Source organism: Barbus barbus (assembly GCF_936440315.1).
Source record: "Barbus barbus genome assembly, chromosome: 37".
NCBI lineage: Eukaryota > Metazoa > Chordata > Actinopteri > Cypriniformes > Cyprinidae > Barbus > Barbus barbus.
In genome coordinates this window covers 12,942,694-12,964,798 of record NC_136715.1, presented here as the reverse complement: position 1 = coordinate 12,964,798, position 22,105 = coordinate 12,942,694, and the positions used below count along the sequence as shown (strand labels likewise).

Below are 22,105 nucleotides of genomic sequence, written 5' to 3'. Positions count from 1 at the left end.
ACCAGCACCCTGCAGTCCCATAATGGCACATTACATATCCTTCTCTGCCTTTCAAAAGATCCGACTGCATGCAGCTCAACAGCTCATTTTATAGAAATTACAAAAGCCCTCATTTCCTATCCAATACAGTACCGCGTGTCGTTTGCAAATGATTTAAGCCATTAATAAAACAGGATCTAACTGTGTCCGATTTGTGAATAAATCTTTTGAACTGGTTCACCAAACCGGTCTGAACAATTCGCTCACGATCAACAGTTCAAAACACTGTTAAAAGAAAAAAATATATTTTTCTGAAAAGTCAATGATCTTAGTTAACACCTAAAAGTTACTTTATCGTGGTTGCATTAAACAGAATTGACATTATAATTATCACACTTATTAAAATGTTAATATAATAATTATTGTTAATGTAGTAATAAACTGCAATTATTTAAACGGTATAGAATCGTTTTTAACTAGTTCTTTGAAACAAGTTGTTCAAAAGAACCGATTGGGGAAAATGAGTCGGACCTCCCATCTTCTCTAGTTCAGTCAGCGCTGTGAAAAAAGTTTCTGGTGGGGTGAGGGGCGTACCATTGGGACAAGGGAGGTGTATGGTTTTAAGTTTAAATAAAATTGTCGTCGTAAAGCATATAGAATAAATAAACAGGTCTCGCATTTCTTCAGACGTCTCATGTTAACTTTGCCGCAACACAAATTTCTTTTAAATGTTATTTCTATTGTCAGAACCATCAGCGTGAATCTACGTGAGACGCCACACCTTTAGTTCGCGTAGTTTGGTATCGTCCATTCTTCAGAGTCTCGCTTACATCTATTAGGAATGCGGCGCTGGAGAAAGCGTGGATAAACAATATCCCATGATAATGCATTGACGACTCTGCATAGGTTTTCCTGTTATGACGACAAAAGGTATGGTAATATTTTCCTTAATCGATAATACCAACACATAGCCTTAACTAACGCCGCGCGCCAGATGAAAATCGAGCTTATACAGCACAGCTACTTCAACTTGCAAGTATTCAAACTCTATAACTATTCAAAGTTGGACATCTATACAGAAAAGTATATATTAAAACTATACATTTACTTCTGCATGGTTTCAAAGCATGGGTGTACTGAACAAAGTGGCATTAACCCGACACTCTCCTATTTTGATAATTCTAGAAAATACAGCAAAATACATTCATTCAGATTTTGTAGCAATGACAAATCCAGGCTTTATGTTGAAAATATTACTGCAAAAATTATTTAATTAGTAAATGCTTATTTCAAATGTAGTGGTTTAGTGATACCCTAAATGGTTAATTAAATGTAAACTCTTTTATAGTTGTGAAATCATTGTAAATAACTAGACAACAGTTTCCTAGTCCATATTGTGTTGAAGTAAAATCAAAACGATGCCATCATGCAACCTGCAGTGATACATCCTTTTCGCTTTTTGACCTCTTCAAATTTAACTAGTGACTCAGAAAATACATTTTTGAAATCCAGTAACTCTAACTAAAGTTATAAAGAAATTACAAAATTATATTGTAGTGTGAAACGCAGAATGAGAACAAGGATGTTGAAAACTCTTGTGTAAGCTCTTGTGGTTATTGTTTATATGGAAGTGTAATATTGTGTGGACAATGTAGAGAAGTTGTAAAGCTTTGTTTAGAACCTAAGGAGGAAAAAAACCTGCACAGATATTTTAGCTGTGGCATGAGAATCACATGCTTATATTGTTTCATTGTCTAAAGGTGGATATTATTTTACACACCATTCATTTATTCAGCTGGGAACACTCATTTGTGCAACAGGGGTTTAGTTTAATGCTTATAAAGACACATGAACTAGATCAGTCAGTCTCAAAACAGGTCAGAACTACAAGTTTAGCTTTTAAGTAATAAAGTCAATGCTCTGTAGTCTAATGTAACTGTTCAGGTGTTGTTCCTTGTGTAAGAAAGACAACTGAACAATTTGTCCTTGTGTAATGCTTTGGAATCCAGTGATCAGTGTGATTCAGAGCATCAAGGGTGATTTGAGTGGGCCGGCATCAGAGGGAGGTGTGTAGTAGACCACTGAACATGAATAGCCCTGGAATCTCTGGCTTTGTTGGTTCATAGCCAGGGTCAGCCAAACCGGAGCCAAGCAGTGTGTGTGTGTTGTTTGCGGCCAACATCTCAGTTTTAAGGCTCTCATTAGCACCTCTGGATGTGGCCTAATACAATGACAGACGCTGTAGTGATGTTTCTATTCTGTCCGCTTGTGCGGCAGCACATTATATTGGATTTGACTTTGACAAATCTGTTGTTTTTAATGTGTTATTTTATTCTAAATTCTTCCGGGCTCATATTTCAACATAGGGCGATGACTATACCTTCCTTCCCATACAAAATACAAATCAAACAGTCAGTATAGAAAAGTGATTGAGTGATGTCCTTTCTTATAAACTAATACATCCAGCATCATTCAAGTCTTGTAAACCTGAAGTAATTAGTCAGAAATAGCTTTTTATTAAACTGCATTACTGTTACACATGCGTCACCACACAGGACAGTAGATCATTATTTTATCTACTGTCCTGTGCAATGACACAAAGACTAAACAGGAACCAACTAAAGCCATATGTAACCATAACACTCTGATTTCAAAGAAACACTGCACTTCCTCTTGGATAAAGAAAGGATGATATAACAAGATATTGTATTCATGAGTAATAGATAAAAGAACATCAGAGCAATGCTGCCCTGTTTGTTCCTGGCAGAAATATTCCACTGTGTACATGCAGAGTATAATTTACATTTCAAGAAATAAATAAGACAGCATTTGCAGCTTAATGTTGATTGCCATGACAGTTCATTTTGGTTACAGACAGTTAATTATCAAGGTTATAGTGAAGCATTTGCAATGAAAAGTAATGGGACAATTTTTTTGCTTTATTTAAAATTTAAAAACAAATGTGAAGCATATAATTTTATAAAAGCACTTCTAATAATTATTCAGTTCAAACTTAAGCATTATTTGAACTGTAAACTTGTTCCCGTCGCTTTTTCTTTGTTAGGATTTTAGTCATTGCATTGTCGTGGCAACAAAGTTGTATAATTCAAGGAGAGAATACAAGGAAATCTTAGAAGCAGGCTGCACGAACACGTAGGCTGTGTCCAAATTCAGGGTATGCATCCTTCGGAGTATTCATTTGAAGGATGTTATGTCACAGCGCCGCGACGAAGGCTGTCCAAATTCGTAGGATCCTTCAAATGCGGCCCACAAATACGTCCTCCTTTTCCCCGAATTGGAAGGATGGGTGTGGTGGATCCTTTCCCGTCCTACCTATCCCATAATTCTTTTCGGCAGAGCGTAATGGCGGACGAAGCGAGCGGTAGCGGAGTGGGAGAGGAGTTTCTCTGACAAAACAAAACAAAGTTTATGCTTCGGCTCAATGAATTTGTAGGAGAAATTAGTAGAATACTTAAAAACAAATAAAAATAGGCTATAATGGCTTACCTGGATGTGACTGTCTTGTAGTCTGATATAAAAAAACTCTCCAACAACGAGCAAAGAAAGTATTTAATTTATTTAATTGCTTTATTTCTTCCAAAAGAATTAAAATGAGGAGAATAACTCTTTGTTTGTCCATTTTCCCGCTTCTTGCTTGGCGCTGTCACGGTTGCTAGGCGACAGGATATGAGCAACGGGTAAGGGAGGGAACTGAAAGAAGGGTAGGCTGTCCAAATTCACAAACACCGACTTCCGGGTTTTGCGGACGTCGGAGGATCCCTCCTCCTTCAACCGGGTAGGAAGGATCCTAAGGAGGATGCAGACCCTGAATTTGGACACAGCCGTAGACATCAACAATAACCGACGAACTCAAAGGACAGGAACTAATATAGTGCTGATAACGAGGGCTTGACAGGTGAACACAATGACTAATTAAACAGAACGGGGAAAACTAGGTCACAGGGGAAAACACAGACATGTCACATCAACATAGTGCCACAAGCGGTGTTGATTAAAGCTGGAATTGCCCTTTAATGTGTTCTTCAAAGTTTTTTTTCTGATATTATTCTTTTATTTGCCTATTATAATGGTTGTATTCATATGGGTGCTATGTCCCGGGTGAACTAGCCACAAACATTTTCCACTAGCCGACATACTGCCCAGTGAAGCAGAGTGAGTTAAGCCAGGATCTGTGAGGTCCGTTTCATCTGCTCAGTCTTGCCACAGTTGTAAAGAATATATGGAGGGAAAGTACTCCTGGGGTTTGCAGCCTGAGGGATCCGTGCTGTTCTGCAGTGCTGGTGGTATACAGTGCACGACACGTCAGTCCACATCAGAGAATCCATCTGTGCTTTGGCTCATTTGAAACCAATTTCCACTTTACATCCAATTTCTGCCAAAACGGAGCCCTGCAGCCACACAAGTACCAAATGCTAGGGTGCGGTGTTGGTGTTCACAGGCCTCAACATCCTTATTCCTTCTTGGTCTCACATGCCAAAGCTTTAATTATGCAGTGTCTACGCTATGGATGCTGTTTTGGAGTTTGGAGTAATTACAAGTCAATAATTACTGACATTGACCCACAGAGTGTATGTTTAGGACCAAGTTTGAGGCCCTTCCTATTCCTATTAAGGCTAAATGCAACATTTCCTAATGCTTAAAGATAGCAATGTTTTTTCAGTGTCACAAAATGAAATGTTGTTTTGACAAAACTCCATTTTCTTCTTTTCTATAACTATCTGTCCTAATCCATCATCTTAAGTGTAACATCCCTTTTCTGTTCACACGCTAGGCTTTAGATTGCTGTGCACTATCAGATGCCTCCATTGTAATTTTATACAGTGCAGTTGTTAGACTGTGATTTAGTTTAGCCTTATAGTCATTGCTTTTATGCTGACTCTTTTAAACTGTACAAAATGTTTTGTCTGCTAAACTAAAAATATGCTTAAAGGATCACTCCACTTTTTTTGGAAATAGGCTCATATAACTCCCCTAGAGTTAAACGGTTGTTTTACTGTTTTTGAATCCATTCAGCCAATCTCCGGGTCTGGCGGTAGCACTTTTAGCTTAGTTTAGCACAGATCATTGAATCGTATTAGACCATTAGCATTTGGTCATCAAAAATGACCAAAGAGTTTCAATAATTTTCCTATTTAAAACTTGACACTTCTGTAGTTACAAGAGCAACAGCAGCAAAGTTCCTTGATTATTACGCCGGAACGAGAGTATAGTTCCTAGCCATATCAGCCTAGAAAATCGCAACTTTTCATTTTCCGTCGGTCTTAGTACACGATGTAACTACAGAAGAGTCCATCTTTAAATAGGAAAATTATCGAAACTCTTTAGTCATTTTTGAGCGAGATGCTAGTGGTCTAATCCGATTCAATGATCTGTGCTAAGCTAAGTTAAAAGTGCTACCGCCAGACCCGGACATCGGCTGAATGGATTCAAAAACGGTAAAACTCAACTGTTTAACTCTTGGGGAGTTGTAAAATGAGCCTATTTCCAAAAAAAAGTGGAGTGTTCCTTTAATTCAAGTCTAACGTATAGTGGTATTATTTAAAATTACTCAATCAACTTGACTTTTTAAATGAAAGTAGGGTCAGATCATATAAAAAATAGCTGCATATTCCACTTTTTACATTGTGCATGAAATATCATGCATAACATTAGTGAGATTAATGATTTTTTTATGTAGTCATAACCTGATATTATATAGCCTATAACTCGTCATCAGTGTAATCTATGTATTACATTACCATTTAAAAGTTTTGTTCAACAAGAATGCATTATTGATTAAATGTGAATAGATAAATATTTTACATTGTTACAAAAATATTAAACAACACTACTGTTTTGAACATTGGTCATAATAAGAAATCTTTCTTGAGCAACAAATCAACATATTAGAATGATTTATGAAGGATCACGTGACACTGCAGACTGGAATAAATCGGCTTTGCCACCACAAGAGTAAATTACATTTTAAAATATATTAAATATTTTTGGTGAGCGTAAGAGACATTTAAAACTTTTAAACAGTGTATGTGTGTAATGTTTTGACAATCTGTATTCCCTTTTAATGGCAAAATTCAGTATGTTTTGTTTTTTTTCTGAATCTAAATGTAAATAAAATAAAACTCGACCTTATAGGCCTCTTTTTTTTTGTGACTGGTGTAGACAGGTCCTGAGTAAAGGTTAATATGCAGCCACCACAGTTCACTGGTGTTCCCAGCGTGCCTGAGCTCCCTGTCTGAATGGGCAGGATGGGGGAGATCCCCACAATAATAAAACCCTCTCCGGCTCCCGTACGTGCTAATCCAACATATCCCAATCCCCGGGAGGAGGCAAGATAGGAATCTACAGGCTTCCATACAATATCAGCTTTAACTTTTAGACAGCTAATCCTATGGAAATCCAGTGGATGTTGCACTAAATAAACAATATATTCTATCGCAACTGTCTTGTTCAGTTTGCTAGTTTAGATTTGTGACCCATTGATGCTATGCAGACTTTGCTGCTACATAACATTCACATGCACATTTGACATGACCCAAGACACCCATTTTACAGCAAAGGACTTGTACTAGCTCTCTTAATAGCATGCTGTTGTATAAAGCTACAGGAAGATAAAAACAATTCTAGAATCATCTAGTTAGTGCCAGATAAAAAAAAAAAAACACTAGTGAGCTGTTGTTGTTTTCTTAATCATCCATTGTGCATTTACTGCTTAAAAGCAGTTCTCGGAAATTTCCCAACTAAATATCAGCTGTGTTCGCCTGATTTGTCTAAAATAGCACACTTATTCCTCCAGTATCTCCTAGCATGGAAGTCCCTTTGGAGTTTGTTTTAACACAAATAACATGATCCAGAAAACTCAATTTCTTCCCACATAAGTCTTGTGACGAAATCTGGTCAGTTCAGAGGTCAGTGTTCAATTCAGTGTTTGTGGAGCCCAGCCCATGGTTATGTTAGGCAAAGAAGTGTACTGATTTCTGCATTCTGCCAGCATTTTTTTTAACTCTTTTGTTTTAAACCCAAATGACTTTATTTGACTTTATTTTCGAATTTGTATGGACTCAGGAAACCTGATGTATACTGCAGCTTATGAATCTTTATGATACTTTAATGGTGCTTTGTGTTGTTTTTGAAGGCTGAAAACTTTTAAAAAGCTGACATGATCATAATTTAACCCCATTGTTTTATTTTATCTTTGTTTGATGTCAAGATATACAAATTAGGGACTAAGAAATTGGCAGATTTTAGTCAGTCGTTGGGCCAGATCCTTTAGAATTTTTTTTCTAATTTATAATTGTCATTTTTGTCTTGAAAAAAACATCTAAAAAGAAAGCTCACATTTATCTCGTCCACTGAACAGGTTGTAAGACATGAGAAAGTTTGTGTGATGAAAATGTATGTGAATGTTTATGTGCTTTATTTTTTCTTATTGATCGGATAATTTTAGGTCTACACCACCCCTTTTAATCTGATCGAAGTTTCATTTGGCTCAGGCTTAATCGGATTGTTTAATGTGTTTACATGAAGGCATTTCAGTCTGATTAAGCAATGAATCATTATTATAAACATAATATGGGTGCATGCAAATATAGCTACTGATCAAAACCCAGCAACTATAAGCAAAAATGAAGCAAACGAGCTGAAAAAAGTCAAATTTTGGTGATATGTTATAAAAATAATAATGCTCATGGCTTAGTTAATTTACATTTGAGTACTCAAATATGCTAAGCGACCATCCCATTCCTAGCCTTTTTGTTTTGTTGTGTTTTAGGACACAGAGTAATGGTGTAGACGAGTTGTGAAACCAGATACCGGTATGCTCCAGCAGTCGTGTTTCCTTGGGTGATAGGATACTATTCCGTCTGGCAGCCATGGTGGCTCCTATAGGCGTTTAACTGGCATTCTTGGAGACCCAGTGTGAGAACAAGGATCCCGAATGTATGTGAACGATGCATGAGAGCAGCAGGTGCAGCATCTCTGACAGTACTCTGGAGAAGCCTTCCTCTGACATCTGTGTGTGGCTTGGTTTCCTATTGGGTCAGAATGTTAGAGTGGAATGAGTGTCTACACAATGCCTCACTGAGGTAACTGTATGCATGACAACAGCATTTGCATTACAGTACTGTTAAAAAAAAGTCATTGAACAAGGAGTTTGTTTCCTTGCTTGTGTGGTATTGTAACTTTGCATCAATTGGTTATCTTAAAGGCAAATGGTGAATTAAGGTAATCTGGGACACCAGTACTCTGAGAAAAGTTAACTGCAGAAGAAAAAAAAATCCAGATTACTGTAATTGATTTTTTGAACTGAATGTTAATATAATCCATGTGAGTTCTTATAAATAGTCTAATGGTTTGAAAATGGTGTTGGCCTAAGTATCACCATTAGGGGGTGGCAGGGAAACATTGATTTGTGAATGCCTATGCAGAGGCTGAAAGTGTGAGACCACTAGCAAAAATTGTTTGGCCTTTTTTTTTTCATTTAATACACTTTTCCATTGCAAATAATTTTATCGCCATACCAATTTAAGTGAAAAGCTGAACCAAAAAAATTAAATACATGTCAAAATGCTCAGAATTTTTTTTTCCAGCCTTTTGCTTCGTAGCAACATTTGAACTGCACAAACTCCTCAAGTTTGTATAAAAACTTGATGATCATATTCTTAAGCATGATTTTAGAAGATCCAAAGAAGATCACTTGATGGATGAACATCTGGCTGTCTGTACAAAGGAGCTCACATGATCAATGTCACAACTTTGCTTATTTGATTAGTGACCCAAAAATATTGTTCAATTTAAAATATTTCTTATTCATATATTTCCTAAACAGTTAGTTTGTTTTAAAACTTCCAAAACTTGTATTAAGGCTATTCACTTTGCCCTTAACCCTAGATTATCTTTGTTCTAAATCCTGGTTTTAACCCCTTTCACACTTGTAATAAAGAAGCAGGGTTAGTACATTGTTTTACCTGGAGTTATGAAACCCTGCTCTTTTGTTATATAAACAGAAAAAAATATCAGTGACGGAAAACAGATGAACTGGAGAAAAGAAGGGACCATTTCATTCTTATATTTGTAGTCTGAAAAAGTGCATTCGGTCCACTCTTACGTCAAGCAAGATAACCCAGGTTTAACTATTTAAAATGTGAAAAGCCTATTGTTTATGTCCAAGTTTGAATTACATTTTGAGTTTAAGATTTTCATTGTGGTCTTGACTTAGACACCTAGTGTCAGAACCCTCTCGGGGCACAAGGAGTGAGGAGACAGGGAGATTACAAAAGTAATCCTTTATTGCAATCCACATAAAGACGAGGAGCTTGGGGAGAGACGAACATATACGACAATCAGACCAGACACAGAGGCAGGGAAACACAGGGCTTATAAACATGGGGAAATCAACAAGGAACAGGTGAGGACTAATCAAACGGGGCTTTGGGACTAATTAACTAATGATCACAGGAACGAGGAAGGTCAAATAGAGACACGAGGAGGGGAAAACAAGACACAGGACTGACATAACGCCCCCCTCCAGAAAGTGTGTCCTCACGCCCTATTCCATCTAATGGGGAGGGGGGGTGGGCGCTCTGGAGGCCTCCAGGGATCAAGGGGCAGGGCTACCTGCCTCCAGAGCGGGGGCCCGTTCCGGGAGCCATGGCAGAACGGGAGACACAGGAAGCCATGGCGGATCCGGGGACTCGGGAGGCCATGGCCGGACAGGGAACTCGGGAGGCCATGGGGGATTCGGGAGGCCATGGCGAGACAGGGGACTCGGGAGGCCATGGGGGATTCGGGAGGCCATGGCGAGACAGGGGACTCGGGAGGCCATGGGGGATTCGGGAGGCCATGGCGAGACAGGGGACTCGGGAGGCCATGGCTGTTCAGGGGACTCGGGAGGCCATGGCCTTATTCTTTCGGGTTCTGTGGCCCGGGCACTGGAGGGCGCTCTCGAAGCGCAGTCACTCGAAGCGCAGACACTCGGGGGCGCCCTCGAAGCTCTCGAAAAACTGGAAAAAATAAAAACACTTTAAAAAACGAAAACAAAAAACATTGGACGCCTCTTACTGTATAGGTCCGGTCTTCTGTCAGAACCCTCTCGGGGCACAAGGAGTGAGGAGACACGGAGATTCCAAAAGTAATCCTTTATTGCAATCCACATAAAGACGAGGAGCTTGGGGAGAGACGAACATATACGACAATCAGACCGGACACAGAGACAGGGAAACACAGGTCTTATAAACATGGGGAAATCAACAAGGAACAGGTGAGAACTAATCAAACGGGGCTCGGGACTAATTAACTAATGATCACAGGAACGAGAAAGGTCAAATAGAGACACGAGAGGAGGGGAAAACAAGACACAGGACTGACACCTAGTTTACACTTTTATGGTGTGATTTCATCATTTGCTTCATAATTGTATGTGCACATGCTGATAACAATGATAACAGGGGGAGTTATTATAGCCTTCGTCAAGTGTGTACAAGAGGTGTGACGTTGTGAAATCCCTCTCACACACACACACACATACAGAGGTATGTGCAAGACGCGCCCAGGTTCATTTCACAGTAAGAACTCCTACTGGTGCTCATCCAGAGTTGGAGTGCAGTGTGGAGCTAGACCTGTCTTGGAAATCAACTGATTTTGTTTGCCAGATACACTTATACATTAAGAGGGATCAGTGTTTAACAACATGTGAGTACTTTAATGTGATGATGACTGTAGTTTATCATATATGTTATACAAACACAGCTAAATGCTTAGAGCCTTCTTTTTCTATTCTTTTTTTTTAGAGAATGTTCTTACTGGTTGTGTGATACGATAGTTGTAATTATAACAAGTAACAAGTTTTGCAGTTAATGTGCTTTAATTCTCGTTTTTCTAAACATCGGATTGATTTTTATTTTTTTTTGCTTGATCAGTTATGAGTTCTTTAATATGGAGTCCACTGATAAATAACACCAACTTAGAAATGTTAACTTAAAAGTTATAGCCTAAAACAACAACTTTGCAGTAATTGTATTGTTTTTATAATATTACTGATAATAAAATCCAGAAATAAAACTGTAGTTAAAAATTGATTCCCGATATAAAAATTACTACTATTGGTTAGGATTTAATATTTCATGCATTACTGGTAGAACGGTTAACAATAATTATAATAACACCTTATAAACATGATATCTCTTTAAAGATTGCGACATCGAGAATGACTGGTTGCACTGTTAGTGACTTAGAGTGCATCTGCAGTTTCAAAGTAATAAAATCACAGCTGACCAATTATATATCTAGCTGTAGATATTCACAGCTTACTCTGGAGATTGTCATCATGGCGTAGAATAACATTTTGACACACTGACAGGAAGCCGACGGTGAGACTCTTGGATTTGTCAGAGCCATACACCGCAGAACATATGTGTCACAAGCTGGTAGTAGTCTAGACTTTGGCATTATGATGTCACATGTTGTTGGGAAATGACACAGAAATGTTTACGTTAATATCAGTTTACTTTATATAGGCTACAAGTGTATATATATATATATATATATATATATATGTGTGTTTGTATATATAAATAAAGGAATTTGCCATTAATGTAAATGTAAGAGATGTGAAAACCAGTCTGTAGCTAATTGCAGTTCCTTTGAACTGTAAGTGGTCTGAGAAACTGTTGTAGAAGAGAATCGAAGTTAATTAATTACAAGTGAGTGCAATGAGGCATAGCAGCCCTCTTCATTAACCTCTTCTGTTGGGAGCATACCAGTGTTGTAATCTAAGCACAGCACGGCCTTGTTCCTCCTGGAAAATTGACATTTTTCAGATACAGATGGATGTTTAAAGGAAGAGTATTTACTTGAATGGCCTCTTAGTTAAAGCTCACCCTGAGCTCCTGCTGACGGTGCATAGCCGAGAGGCGTAGTTAGACTGTGATTTTTAGTGGCCCTGTGAAAACTATTGTTTGCCAGAGCAGTCTCCTGGAATCCGCTCTGACCCCTGTGGCTCGGGGTCAGGACACCCATCACAGCTGAGGGGCTGAGTGGTTCCACGAGACTAGTTTTTGTTCACTTTGGCTTCAACAGCTAAATTGATCTCTGGTGAGTGTGATAAAAGTTGTTTTGGTTTTTAGGAACTCGTGAAGTAAGAGAAAACCGAGGCTTTTACTTCGAAGACCACTTGACCAGCCGTCATGGAAGGAAAAGAGGAGATCAGTGATACTGACAGTGGGGTTATTCTGCATTCTGGTAGGTTCAGCCTGTTAGACATTGCCATATACAATGATATATGTTATGCCATATAGCATGTGGTTGTGAGCTTCAAGGGTTAGTTCACCCAAAAATGACATTTGTATCATTATTTACTCAGTGTTGTTTTTTCTTCTGTATAGTTCAGTGAAAGCAAAACTTTGTCACAACACATAAATAAAATTATATTTATAACAGACATGTATAAATGATTTGATAAAATGCACTTTCTGTTCAAAAAATTGGGGTCAGTATGTCTTTTTCTGATGCCTGAAAAAAATGCATCACAGTTTCCACAAAAAGGTTAAGCTGCACAACTTTTTTTTAACATGAATAATAATTTTTAAAAAAGTTTCTTGAGCATCAAATCAGCATTTTAGAATGATGTCTGAAAGATCATATGACACTGGAATAACAGCTGCTGAAAATTCAGCTTGCCATCTCAGGAATAACTATAACATTTTTTAAATAATATAAATTCTTTGAAATCTTAAAATGTTTTACAATTGTAAGAATATTTCTCCTTATTTTTGTTTTGACTGTATTTTTGATCAAATAAATCCAGCCTTGGTAAGCATGAGAGGTATACATGAAAAAAATAATACTGACCAAACTTGAACAGTAGTGTAATTTTTTACATACATTTGCAAATGCATGTTTTAGTAGTTAGTTTTCAATCCAAGATTATGTACATTACACCTGGAATGGTGTAACGGTTGAATCGGAAGCAGCCACACTATACCAGGTTTTTAAAAAGCCCTTTTAAACTAGAACAAGTCAGTCTATTTCTGACATAATGTAAGGAACATAATGTATATCTAATAATCACATTTGTTTCTGTGTATTCATACATTTATTTTTTGGTCATTGCTCAGTTCTCTCTTTGTGTGCTGTCACATGAGTGATTGAAAATGTATGTTGAAGAATTCAGTAGATAAGCTCTCCAGACATGCTAGAGGCGTTTGCTTCCAGTCACCGGATACAGAAGAAATAAATCCTTTGTTGTCACTCATTTAGCCGCTTTCAGAGACTGAAACCACCAGTCATAGCCTTCATTTTTGATCATATCATAGTTGTTGATGAGTATTTGTTTCCTGAAAGTCTAGATAAGTTTCTGAGATATGCCCTTGCTCAAATGCTGATTATTAATTGGCATCATTAGGGTTTTTTGTTAGGATACTATATCATAATTTGGTTACGATTTAGAACAAACAACATTTAGTTATCTATACTGACTATACCCATATTGGAACAAAGCCAAGTTCTTAATAAAATTGCTGATTTTCTGTTATTGTTATTGAAGCTGCTCCTCATCAGGGTGTTTTATTTGTTGTAGGGCCTGACAGCCCCACCACAGTGATAAAGGATGTGAATACTCATACCCGGGTCATGAAACTCAAGCAGCAAGCTCTAGAGGACAGGCTGAAGATGTGCTTGCTGGAGCTCAAGAAACTCTGCATCAGAGAGGCTGTAAGTTACTGTTCATACTCATTGCTCCACCAAAACGCTCCTGAAGAGAGACAAGGCAGTTTTCACACAGGAATTAGAGGGGACTTCCACTGCATGCTGATACCATCATGTTTTTGAAGTTTAATTTGCCACCCAAAATAACGTCTTCAGAAGGCATGTCAAATGCTACCAGGATGCTTAATAGTTATTTATGTTATAAAAAATAAAAAAACATCATTCCCACCTCTTGTCAAGCCAATGACTGAGTGAGATGAGTCACCAAAAGGTTGATCATCTTCAGACCCAGAGGTGGTGTATTGTGGTGTATTAGTCTTCCTAACAAGATGTTAATTCACAGAAATGCATCATTGCATCCTGTTGGAGTCACTTGCTGTGGCTTGTCCAGGTGTTCTTCAGTGTCTGATGACACCTTTATGTCACAATAAGTCTGATGTCACGCCAGTGTGTATCATCTGTTTTTGAAGGGCTTCACCTCTATTGTGGTTTTTTTAAAGAGCTGTGGGCTTCAGGTTTTTGTCTCAAAGAGAATTGTATCTAAACGTATGCTGGCATGGATTTGGAAAAGATAGATGACTGGTTTAGTTTGGCAGGTAGAGCTCTTGGTACGGCTTAGGCAAGAACCGAATCTTTCAACAACAGGCTTGCATAATGTAGCGGTTGAAAGCTTGTCCCGACTCGCTGAAAGGTTTCATACTGGAGAAACAGGAAGTCTGGTTAAAGGCTTGTTCGTGATAACTTGCTAGTGACTTTGTTCTGTTTCACTTAATTGTTTGATTATGTAATTAATGTAATTGTACTTACAAATTACATTGACAAATTACAGATCTTCTTGACTGCCCAAGATAGATTTTATTTTATTTTATTTTTTCAAATAGATTTTTATTATTTGCCATTTGGCAGCAATAACAAAGAACAAATCAGTTATGAGCCAGAATTTTAATTCTAGGGCATCCCTAATCAATTCCCTGTTCTGTTTTAGGAGCTCACAGGACATTTGTCCTCAGATTATCCCCTGTTACCTGGAGAGAAGCCCCCTCAAATTCGCAGGCGCATCGGAGCTGCTTTTAAATTAGATGAGCCAAGCATCCTACATAGAACTGAGGTAAAGTCCTGAACTGACACTTAATCTGTATTCACAGAAATCATGGATTATAATCGACTGTTCATATAAATAAATCTGTATCTGATGAACATGATAAACAGGATTCTGAGCTGAGCTCTGTGGAGGCTAATCTGGCTCTTCAGCAGCAGATATACGTGGCGGCCCAGAGACTGTGCCAGGAGGAACATCTCAGCAAAGCGGTAAAGAGGAGTCGTCTCCAGCAGTACCAGCGTGAGGAAAGGAAACTCAAAGAGCTACAGGAAGCTGTGTTCAGGCTGAGACTGGAACATGGCCGATCCTCACCACGCCCTGGCATGATCACACAGAGAGGATGTGAGTGATTAATAGGAGCACTTACTTTTTCAGGGTGTTTTTTTTTGTTTTACTCCACCATGTAATCAAGTAATCGTAATCAAGTTAACGGCTTGATTATGAAAGATCATCTTTTTCTTATTTTATCTGTTTAAGGCACTTCAGACAATAGCTCGTTGTCAGACTCAGCTGTGCTGGATGAGGGTAAGTCATGTTTATGCATAGTGTTTTTTCAGATATTTTTCAGATATTGCAGTCCCTTAAAAAAGGGGAAAACTGATTGTTTTTATAGTTTACTTACAGGTTTTATTATCAAATTATTATATTATTTGAAAAATAGAAATAATAAAGATCTTTACTTAATATCCTAATAATTTTTTGTATAAAAAGACAAATCAATCAGTTTTGACCCATACAATGTTTTTTTGGCTATTGCTACAAATATACCCATGCTACTTATGACTGGTTATATATATACATATATATAAAATTAATAAGTTAATATTCATGCCAATAAGCCTTGTTAAATAATCTCTCTCGTCCATGTTTCAGAGGAACTGTCTTCCCAGCTTTCTTCAGAGCCTCCTGCTCCTGCTGTAGACCTTCACCCTCCACCTCTAACCAACTCTTATCCCCCTCATCATACACCTACAGTCCCCTCCTACCGGGCCCTGGAGGCCATTGTTCATCAAACCCCGCCACAATCCCTGGAGGATTTGCACACATGCCAGAGTCCAATCTTAGAGCATGACCCGGCCCCCATTCAAAACTCTCCCTGGATAGAGAGTAGTTTGGACCAGCCCTATCAGAAAAAATCTCACTCTTGTAGCATCAAATCCAGGTACATATATCTTTTTTATTCTTTACATTTTCTACAGTGCAAAGCAAGTATTACATGTCAAACGCAGTTTTGACTCACCTGGTCATTAAGACATCACAGTAATTTTTTGGGTGGGTATAATCACACCTCCTTTTCTGTAATGGCTATAAAGCCAAACATCTCAAAGTTAATTTATGGAACACATGTATTGTCGTCAGTAGAGCACGTCATGGCAAAACTACAGCTGTACTGTTTCGGTTTTGTCTTCATAAGTGTAAAAAAAAAAGTGTTTTTGTATTTCAATGCATAGTAGTCCTGCTGTTACCCCCACGTTGCCTCCTCTGGAGGTCTGTCTTGCGGAGGCCGGGATACCACTCCAGATACCCACCCATGCTGCCCTGAAACACACACAGTCCTGCAGCGCACCCTCCACTCCAGAGATGCACCTGCGTAGGATACAGTCCTTTAGGTTTGATCTCACTTTACTCACAAACACTACCATTCTAAAGTCTGCGGTTGATTTATTTTTATACGAATATATTTGATATAACTATAACCCATTTGTAATTCATATGTAATATGCTGCATTGTTATGATCAAAAATATAATAAAAAGAGTGATATTGTGAAATATAATTACAATTATAAACACTGATTTAAAACCGTTTTAATGTATTTTCAAATGTAGCTTGTTTCTGTGATGGTACTGAATTTTCAGTAGCCATTACTCATGTCTTCAGGGTCACATGATCCATCAGAAATGCATTGTGATATGCTGATTTTGTGCTCAAGAAACATTTATTATTATCATAAATGATGAAAACAGTAGTCCTGCTTAATATTTTTGTGTAAACTGTGATACGTTTCTTTCTCAGGATTCTTTGATGATTAAAAGGTTCAGAACAGCATTTATTGTTATTTGTAATATTATAAATGTCTTTATTGTTATGTTTGATCAATTTAATTCACGCTTGCTATATAAAAATATTAATTTATTTTAAAAAAAATCAAACTGACCCCTAACTCTTGAGTGGTAGAGTACAGTTCAGATCACACGTGTTTTACATATTGTATGATCATCTCAAATGTTGACAAATCTATTAATTTCTCATTATAACAGAGTTCCCAACACTGAACCCAGCCCTTATGATCCCGAGCGGGAACGTGGGCGCTCAAGGGGCCCCAGGAGACGGTTGACAGATTTTGCAGTGACACCATTAGAATACTCTCCTATAAGTCTAAATGTAGGAAACCCTTTGTACTACTCTAGTTCTGAGGACAGCAACTCGGAGCACTCTGTGCAGTCCTACGCCAGCTCGCCCTGCCAGGAGCACCCGGGGGAACTCCCGTGGCCCTACCAACCCCAGTACGGATACCAATACTCCAGCTTCAATGACAACCACATACCACAAAGATGCTCTCCTACCCACTTCTACAAGAACGCTCAGTACCAGTCCTCACCGAATTGTTCTAGGGGGTACATGGAGGATGGATGGGGTCACCCCTTGGAAATGGACAGCGGCAGATCGTCGTACATAAGCCACCTGGCCCCTTCGCCTGTTTATTCATCTAATGGTCACTATGAATACTGCTACAGTGAGGCTTTGCCTTCCCAGCTGCGAAGTTGCAGGTTGTTACCTGCCCATGTGAAATTATCACGGGCTCCTTCGCTAAGAGAGTATCCGCACCATCCTAGCAGAGGCCTGCCACGGCAGGTGGTGTCGGAGGAACTCAAATCGTGGCACCAACGCAACCAACTCCGACCGCCTCGCACGCACTCGCTAGACCGGAACAGGCAGGGCACGCTCCGCATCCGAAATGCGCCTGGGCAAGAGTCCCCGCTTTCGCTTTCCCAGCACCACCGGTTCCAGGAACAGCAGGTAAATAGGCTTTCCTTACAGACACTCAGAATAAATGTGCAGAAAATGTATTGACCTGCAAAGAGAAAGGAAACATCTCCAAATATGTAACTATTTTGGCTCCTTATGAAATAGAATAGAGCAGTATCGCCTTTCTGTCAAGTATCAGTCTGTTGGGAGAGGAATTTCCAGAAAAGGCAGATCAGTTACGCACTGCCCAGGCCTGCCTGAGGAACGGGGGAAGATTGGCTTGATGCTCTTGCTGTGTCAAAATGAGATCACTGCTGGATCTAGGTGTGGTGTTCAGCTATGAAAGAGCTTTTGATTGAAATTAGTGTAGGGAATGGCACAATAGCAAACTGCACACAAATCATAATTGTCATTTTGTTGTTTATGGTTGCCAGAGACAGTAGAACATAATGTTTTAAATCAGTGCACACTACTGTTCAAAAGTTTGAAGACTGTAAGATTTATTAAATGTTTTATAGAAGTCTCTAATTCTCACCAAGTCTGCATTTATTTGATGAAAAAAAAATGCAAATGAAAATTGTTTTGGCACAGTGTATTATTACAATTTAAAATAACTTTTCTATTTTAATATATTTAAAATGCAAATTTTGTGATGGCTTCAGTGTCACATGATCCTTCAGAAATCATTCTAATATGCCGATTTGGTGCTTAAGAAACATTTCGTATTGTCAGTGTTGAAAATAGTAGTTGTGCTGCTTTGTTTTTCTGGAAACACTGATTTTTTTCAGAATTCTTTGATTAATGGAACGTTTTCTTTGAAATATAAATCTTTTGTAATATTATAAATGTCCTTACTGTCACTTCTGACCAATTTAATGCATCCTTGCATTAAAATATTAACTTTTGAATGGTAGCGTATGAGTATGAGGAATGTCGTGTTCTCGTATATTCAAAGGAAACTGCTACTGCTCCATTCTGAGCATTACATACATTAATAAATAAAACAATTGCATGTTAACAAAAAAAACACCTTAGGTTTTACAGTGCTGATTGACTATTCATTACCAGTCGAAAAGAAATAAATATGGAATTTGTGGAAGACATGATCAAAAATACAAATGTTAAATGAAAATTAATGACAGAGGATGAATGACTATAGATTACTTGTATTAATTTTAAAAATAAAAACAAAGAAAATTAATGAGATGCTCTGTCATGCAGTATAAGGAAATAAAATTGAATGATGAGTAACATGTCACTCTCTCCTCACAGATATGTATGTGGTTTCCCACAGTCATGGATAAACTGGAAATATCAGGGAATTTTAAAATGGTGCTTTCCTGGAAATGTCATTGGAGTTTACAGAATCTTACAGAGTCACGGACATTTCTATAGTTAATATGCGTTTTAATTATGCTCAGCTCGGAACAATGAACAATTATATCATCATGCTAACATATCACCTTCACAACAGTACCTAAACTACCCAAATGTTATTTTACTTGATATATACCATGATATAAAAAAAATATTTTTGAAAGAACTTTACAGTAGATCGGTAACCGGCTGCAATTACAATTGTGGAGTGGAGTGCGAATACACACTCCACTCACATACTCTGCTCGAAATGCAGCAAATACTTCACCAGATGGATCATTTGCTGTGAGTTTATTTGTATTGTCACACACAGGTTTTCATTCCACTCGAAGCTTTTCCCATTCCTCACGGTCATGAACTTTCCCATTAACACGACAATCTAGTGGGAAAACATGCAGTCAAGGTTGTTCTGCTGTTTATTTTCATTCAAGCTTGCGGTGGCTACAGTGTGTGAACTTGATATGTAGGTGAGCATTCCATTCCTCAGGGACAAAAGCTTTATTGGATGGAAGGAAACGGTGATAGCGGCCCGGCCCATTAGCACCTTTATTTCTCAAGAGAAAGCCAGATAAGTTGTTTGGCCAATGCACCTCTACTCTAACTTTAGCATCTCCTCGAGCAACATTTTAATAGCTGGCATGTTCCTAGCTGAAACCGATAGGTGTCTTTGTTAGCTGCTTTTTTTTTTCCTATTGCTTGGCATTGAATTTGATCATAGATAAAGCGTCAAGAATACAGCAGAAAACCTGAGCATACGCTGTGGTGTCACTCGTCAAACTAAAGTCCTTTGTTAAGATGTCAGAAGGATAATTCCCAAAGACCTAATGCTGTTTACTGTAATCCATTACTAATTGGAGTACTAGTTAACTTAAGTTCTCCATTACAGTAAAAAGAGATTGAATAATGACGTCAACAGACTATGTCAGTAGTTTTGAAATTAAACAATGAAATAAAGAACTGTATAAGCCTAACAAAATGTCAAATATTAACAGACTCAATGGTAATACAACTGAAAACATACTACTTTGTTCAGTTTTTTACACTGTAAAAAAAATCTGTAAACTTTACGGTAAAAAAACAGCAGCTGTGTGACTCTTAGTGTGAAGACCGAAGAGTGTAAAGACCATCGACTCTACCGTGCGACTCCACCGGGCAGGGACACCGGCAAGGGATAGAAGTATCGCTTTTTATTTTAGTTTTTTCATTTATATATTTATTATTGAAATGTTGTTATATGCATGTGTCAATTTTATTTAATTTCTTTATTTTCTTAAATATGTGGGTATATAGTATTTATAGAGTTGTAACTTTTAGTTTTAGTTACTTTTTCTTATTTGTAAGTCGCTTTGGACAAAAGTGTCTGCTAATTGACAAAAGTAAGTAAAGAAGGTGCACAGTGTCATTCACTCAAGCACTAAACACCATCGTGGTGAGACTCATTAAACTGAAATATGCAATAAACATTAATTTAACAACATTAGATGTAACATACAACCCTAATAAACATGACTGATAAGAAGAAACATAGTCAAATTCAAACAAAATTTGAAATGCAATGCAGGGAATTCTGGTTTTTACTCTAGCATTTTCACAGTTTTTTTACCGTTAAAATCGCGATAATTTTTTTATAGTGTACCTACCATATGTAGTATGGAGGTAGGCATATTCAGACACGATTGTTTCCCCAGAACTGATGTCTAGGACCCTATCAGAACATATTTTTGAGTTGCAACACTGATTTAAATCCATCCCAAACACAAACTGTTTCTCAAACAAGAATGTGGGTGACCGTATTATTTGGGTGGGAGTCAGGTCATTTACATTACAGTCAAAAATGTGCACTCAGACACCTAGAGAATGCAGTGCACATGTACCAACAAGTCTCATGACACATGATTGAAAATTCCCTGCTGAATAAATTTAAGATGGAGTACAAATGCCTTCAGGATAGAAGTAAAAATGAGGCGCTTGCGTTGAGCAATGACACACATTCACTCATTTTGAAACTTTGCAGAAACCACAGGAATTCAAAACCACAAACTTTCAGATACATGATTTGGGTGGTTAATTTAGTCATTTGGTCTTGGGTCATCCCTTTGAAGATATTTATATGTGGGAACATCAGCACTGCCTGAGACACACATTTGCTTCGTTCCTATATCATGTCATGTGTTTCAAATGCAGAGGCAGCTGAGCTTATCTTGAAGACTACTACTCAAATATTCTCTTATTATCAGAGAAACTTTTAGAGTAATGAAGGACACTTTGGTCTTGCCTGTCCTTTTGCAATGACTGTAGTTAAGAAAATATTTGGATAAAATGGGATAAAATTCTGTATTCACTCTAAACCATTCCATAATTGCTTGCATTTCTGGTTGTAAGAATACGCTGAGATCCATGATTTAAGACACAGCTGTTGTGCAACCCAGATTTATGGCACACCTTCAGACAACACCACAGAGCTGCTAAATGTTAAATGTTAAAGCAATGCAAACAGATTTCCCTATGGACTGACCGCTTTTCTCTTTGCTTTTCTCCTCCAGGTTTCCCAGAAACGAGTTGTGCTTAGGACTCCAGACAGGTTGTATGAGGATGACTCTGAGGTTGCCAGCCAGGTGTGAAACCATGGACCCCTTATGACAACAGTCCTATTTATTCAATAATTTATTGAGCTGATGGATTAAAGTATAGACCTTTTTAACATCGAAAAAAAATAGGGATATGTCAAGACAGTCATCACTTTCCATGAAATGCCTTGTCCCAAAATATGAGTTTTACTGTGAAAGACAATGTTTAAAAAATGTTTTATTGATTAACTTACTTATTGACATTTTTGTATGATGAAATAAATCTAATTTGTTACTAAGTGTTTTTTATGTTGTTTGGATAGTGTGTGTGTTGATACTAAAATGAATAAAGTTATATAGAGAAAGATGCTGTTTGTTTGTAATCAATGTTCGTT

At 37.9% G+C, this 22,105-nt stretch overlaps 1 protein-coding gene across 2 annotated transcripts; it reads left to right on the top strand.

Moving 5' to 3' along the window:
- The first annotated feature begins 788 nt into the window (after positions 1 to 788).
- Positions 789 to 22,072, top strand: LOC306856567 (innate immunity activator protein-like). 2 transcript variants are annotated; one of them, XM_079395925.1, is made up of 10 exons: positions 789 to 909; positions 12,120 to 12,234; positions 13,571 to 13,704; positions 14,684 to 14,806; positions 14,908 to 15,139; positions 15,275 to 15,322; positions 15,671 to 15,959; positions 16,249 to 16,407; positions 17,058 to 17,817; positions 21,687 to 22,072. In XM_079395925.1, exons 2-10 carry the CDS (start codon positions 12,180 to 12,182, stop codon positions 21,762 to 21,764), a joined length of 1,878 nt encoding a protein of 625 aa, XP_079252051.1. In that variant the 5' UTR covers positions 789 to 909; positions 12,120 to 12,179; the 3' UTR covers positions 21,765 to 22,072. The 2 variants fall into 2 exon arrangements, with proteins under 2 accessions (XP_079252051.1, XP_079252052.1); XM_079395926.1 differs by lacking the exon at positions 789 to 909 and adding an exon at positions 10,505 to 10,686.
- Positions 22,073 to 22,105: the final 33 nt, after the last annotated feature.

Excerpts from the sequence above, each read along its gene's own strand:
- LOC306856567 (XM_079395925.1), top strand. The coding sequence starts at position 12,180 with ATGGAAGGAAAAGAGGAGATCAGTGATACTGACAGTGGGGTTATTCTG. Across the intron at positions 12,235-13,570 it reads TGGGGTTATTCTGCATTCTG|GGCCTGACAGCCCCACCACA; the intron begins GTAGGTTCAGCC and ends TATTTGTTGTAG. Across the intron at positions 17,818-21,686 it reads ACCGGTTCCAGGAACAGCAG|GTTTCCCAGAAACGAGTTGT; the intron begins GTAAATAGGCTT and ends TTTCTCCTCCAG.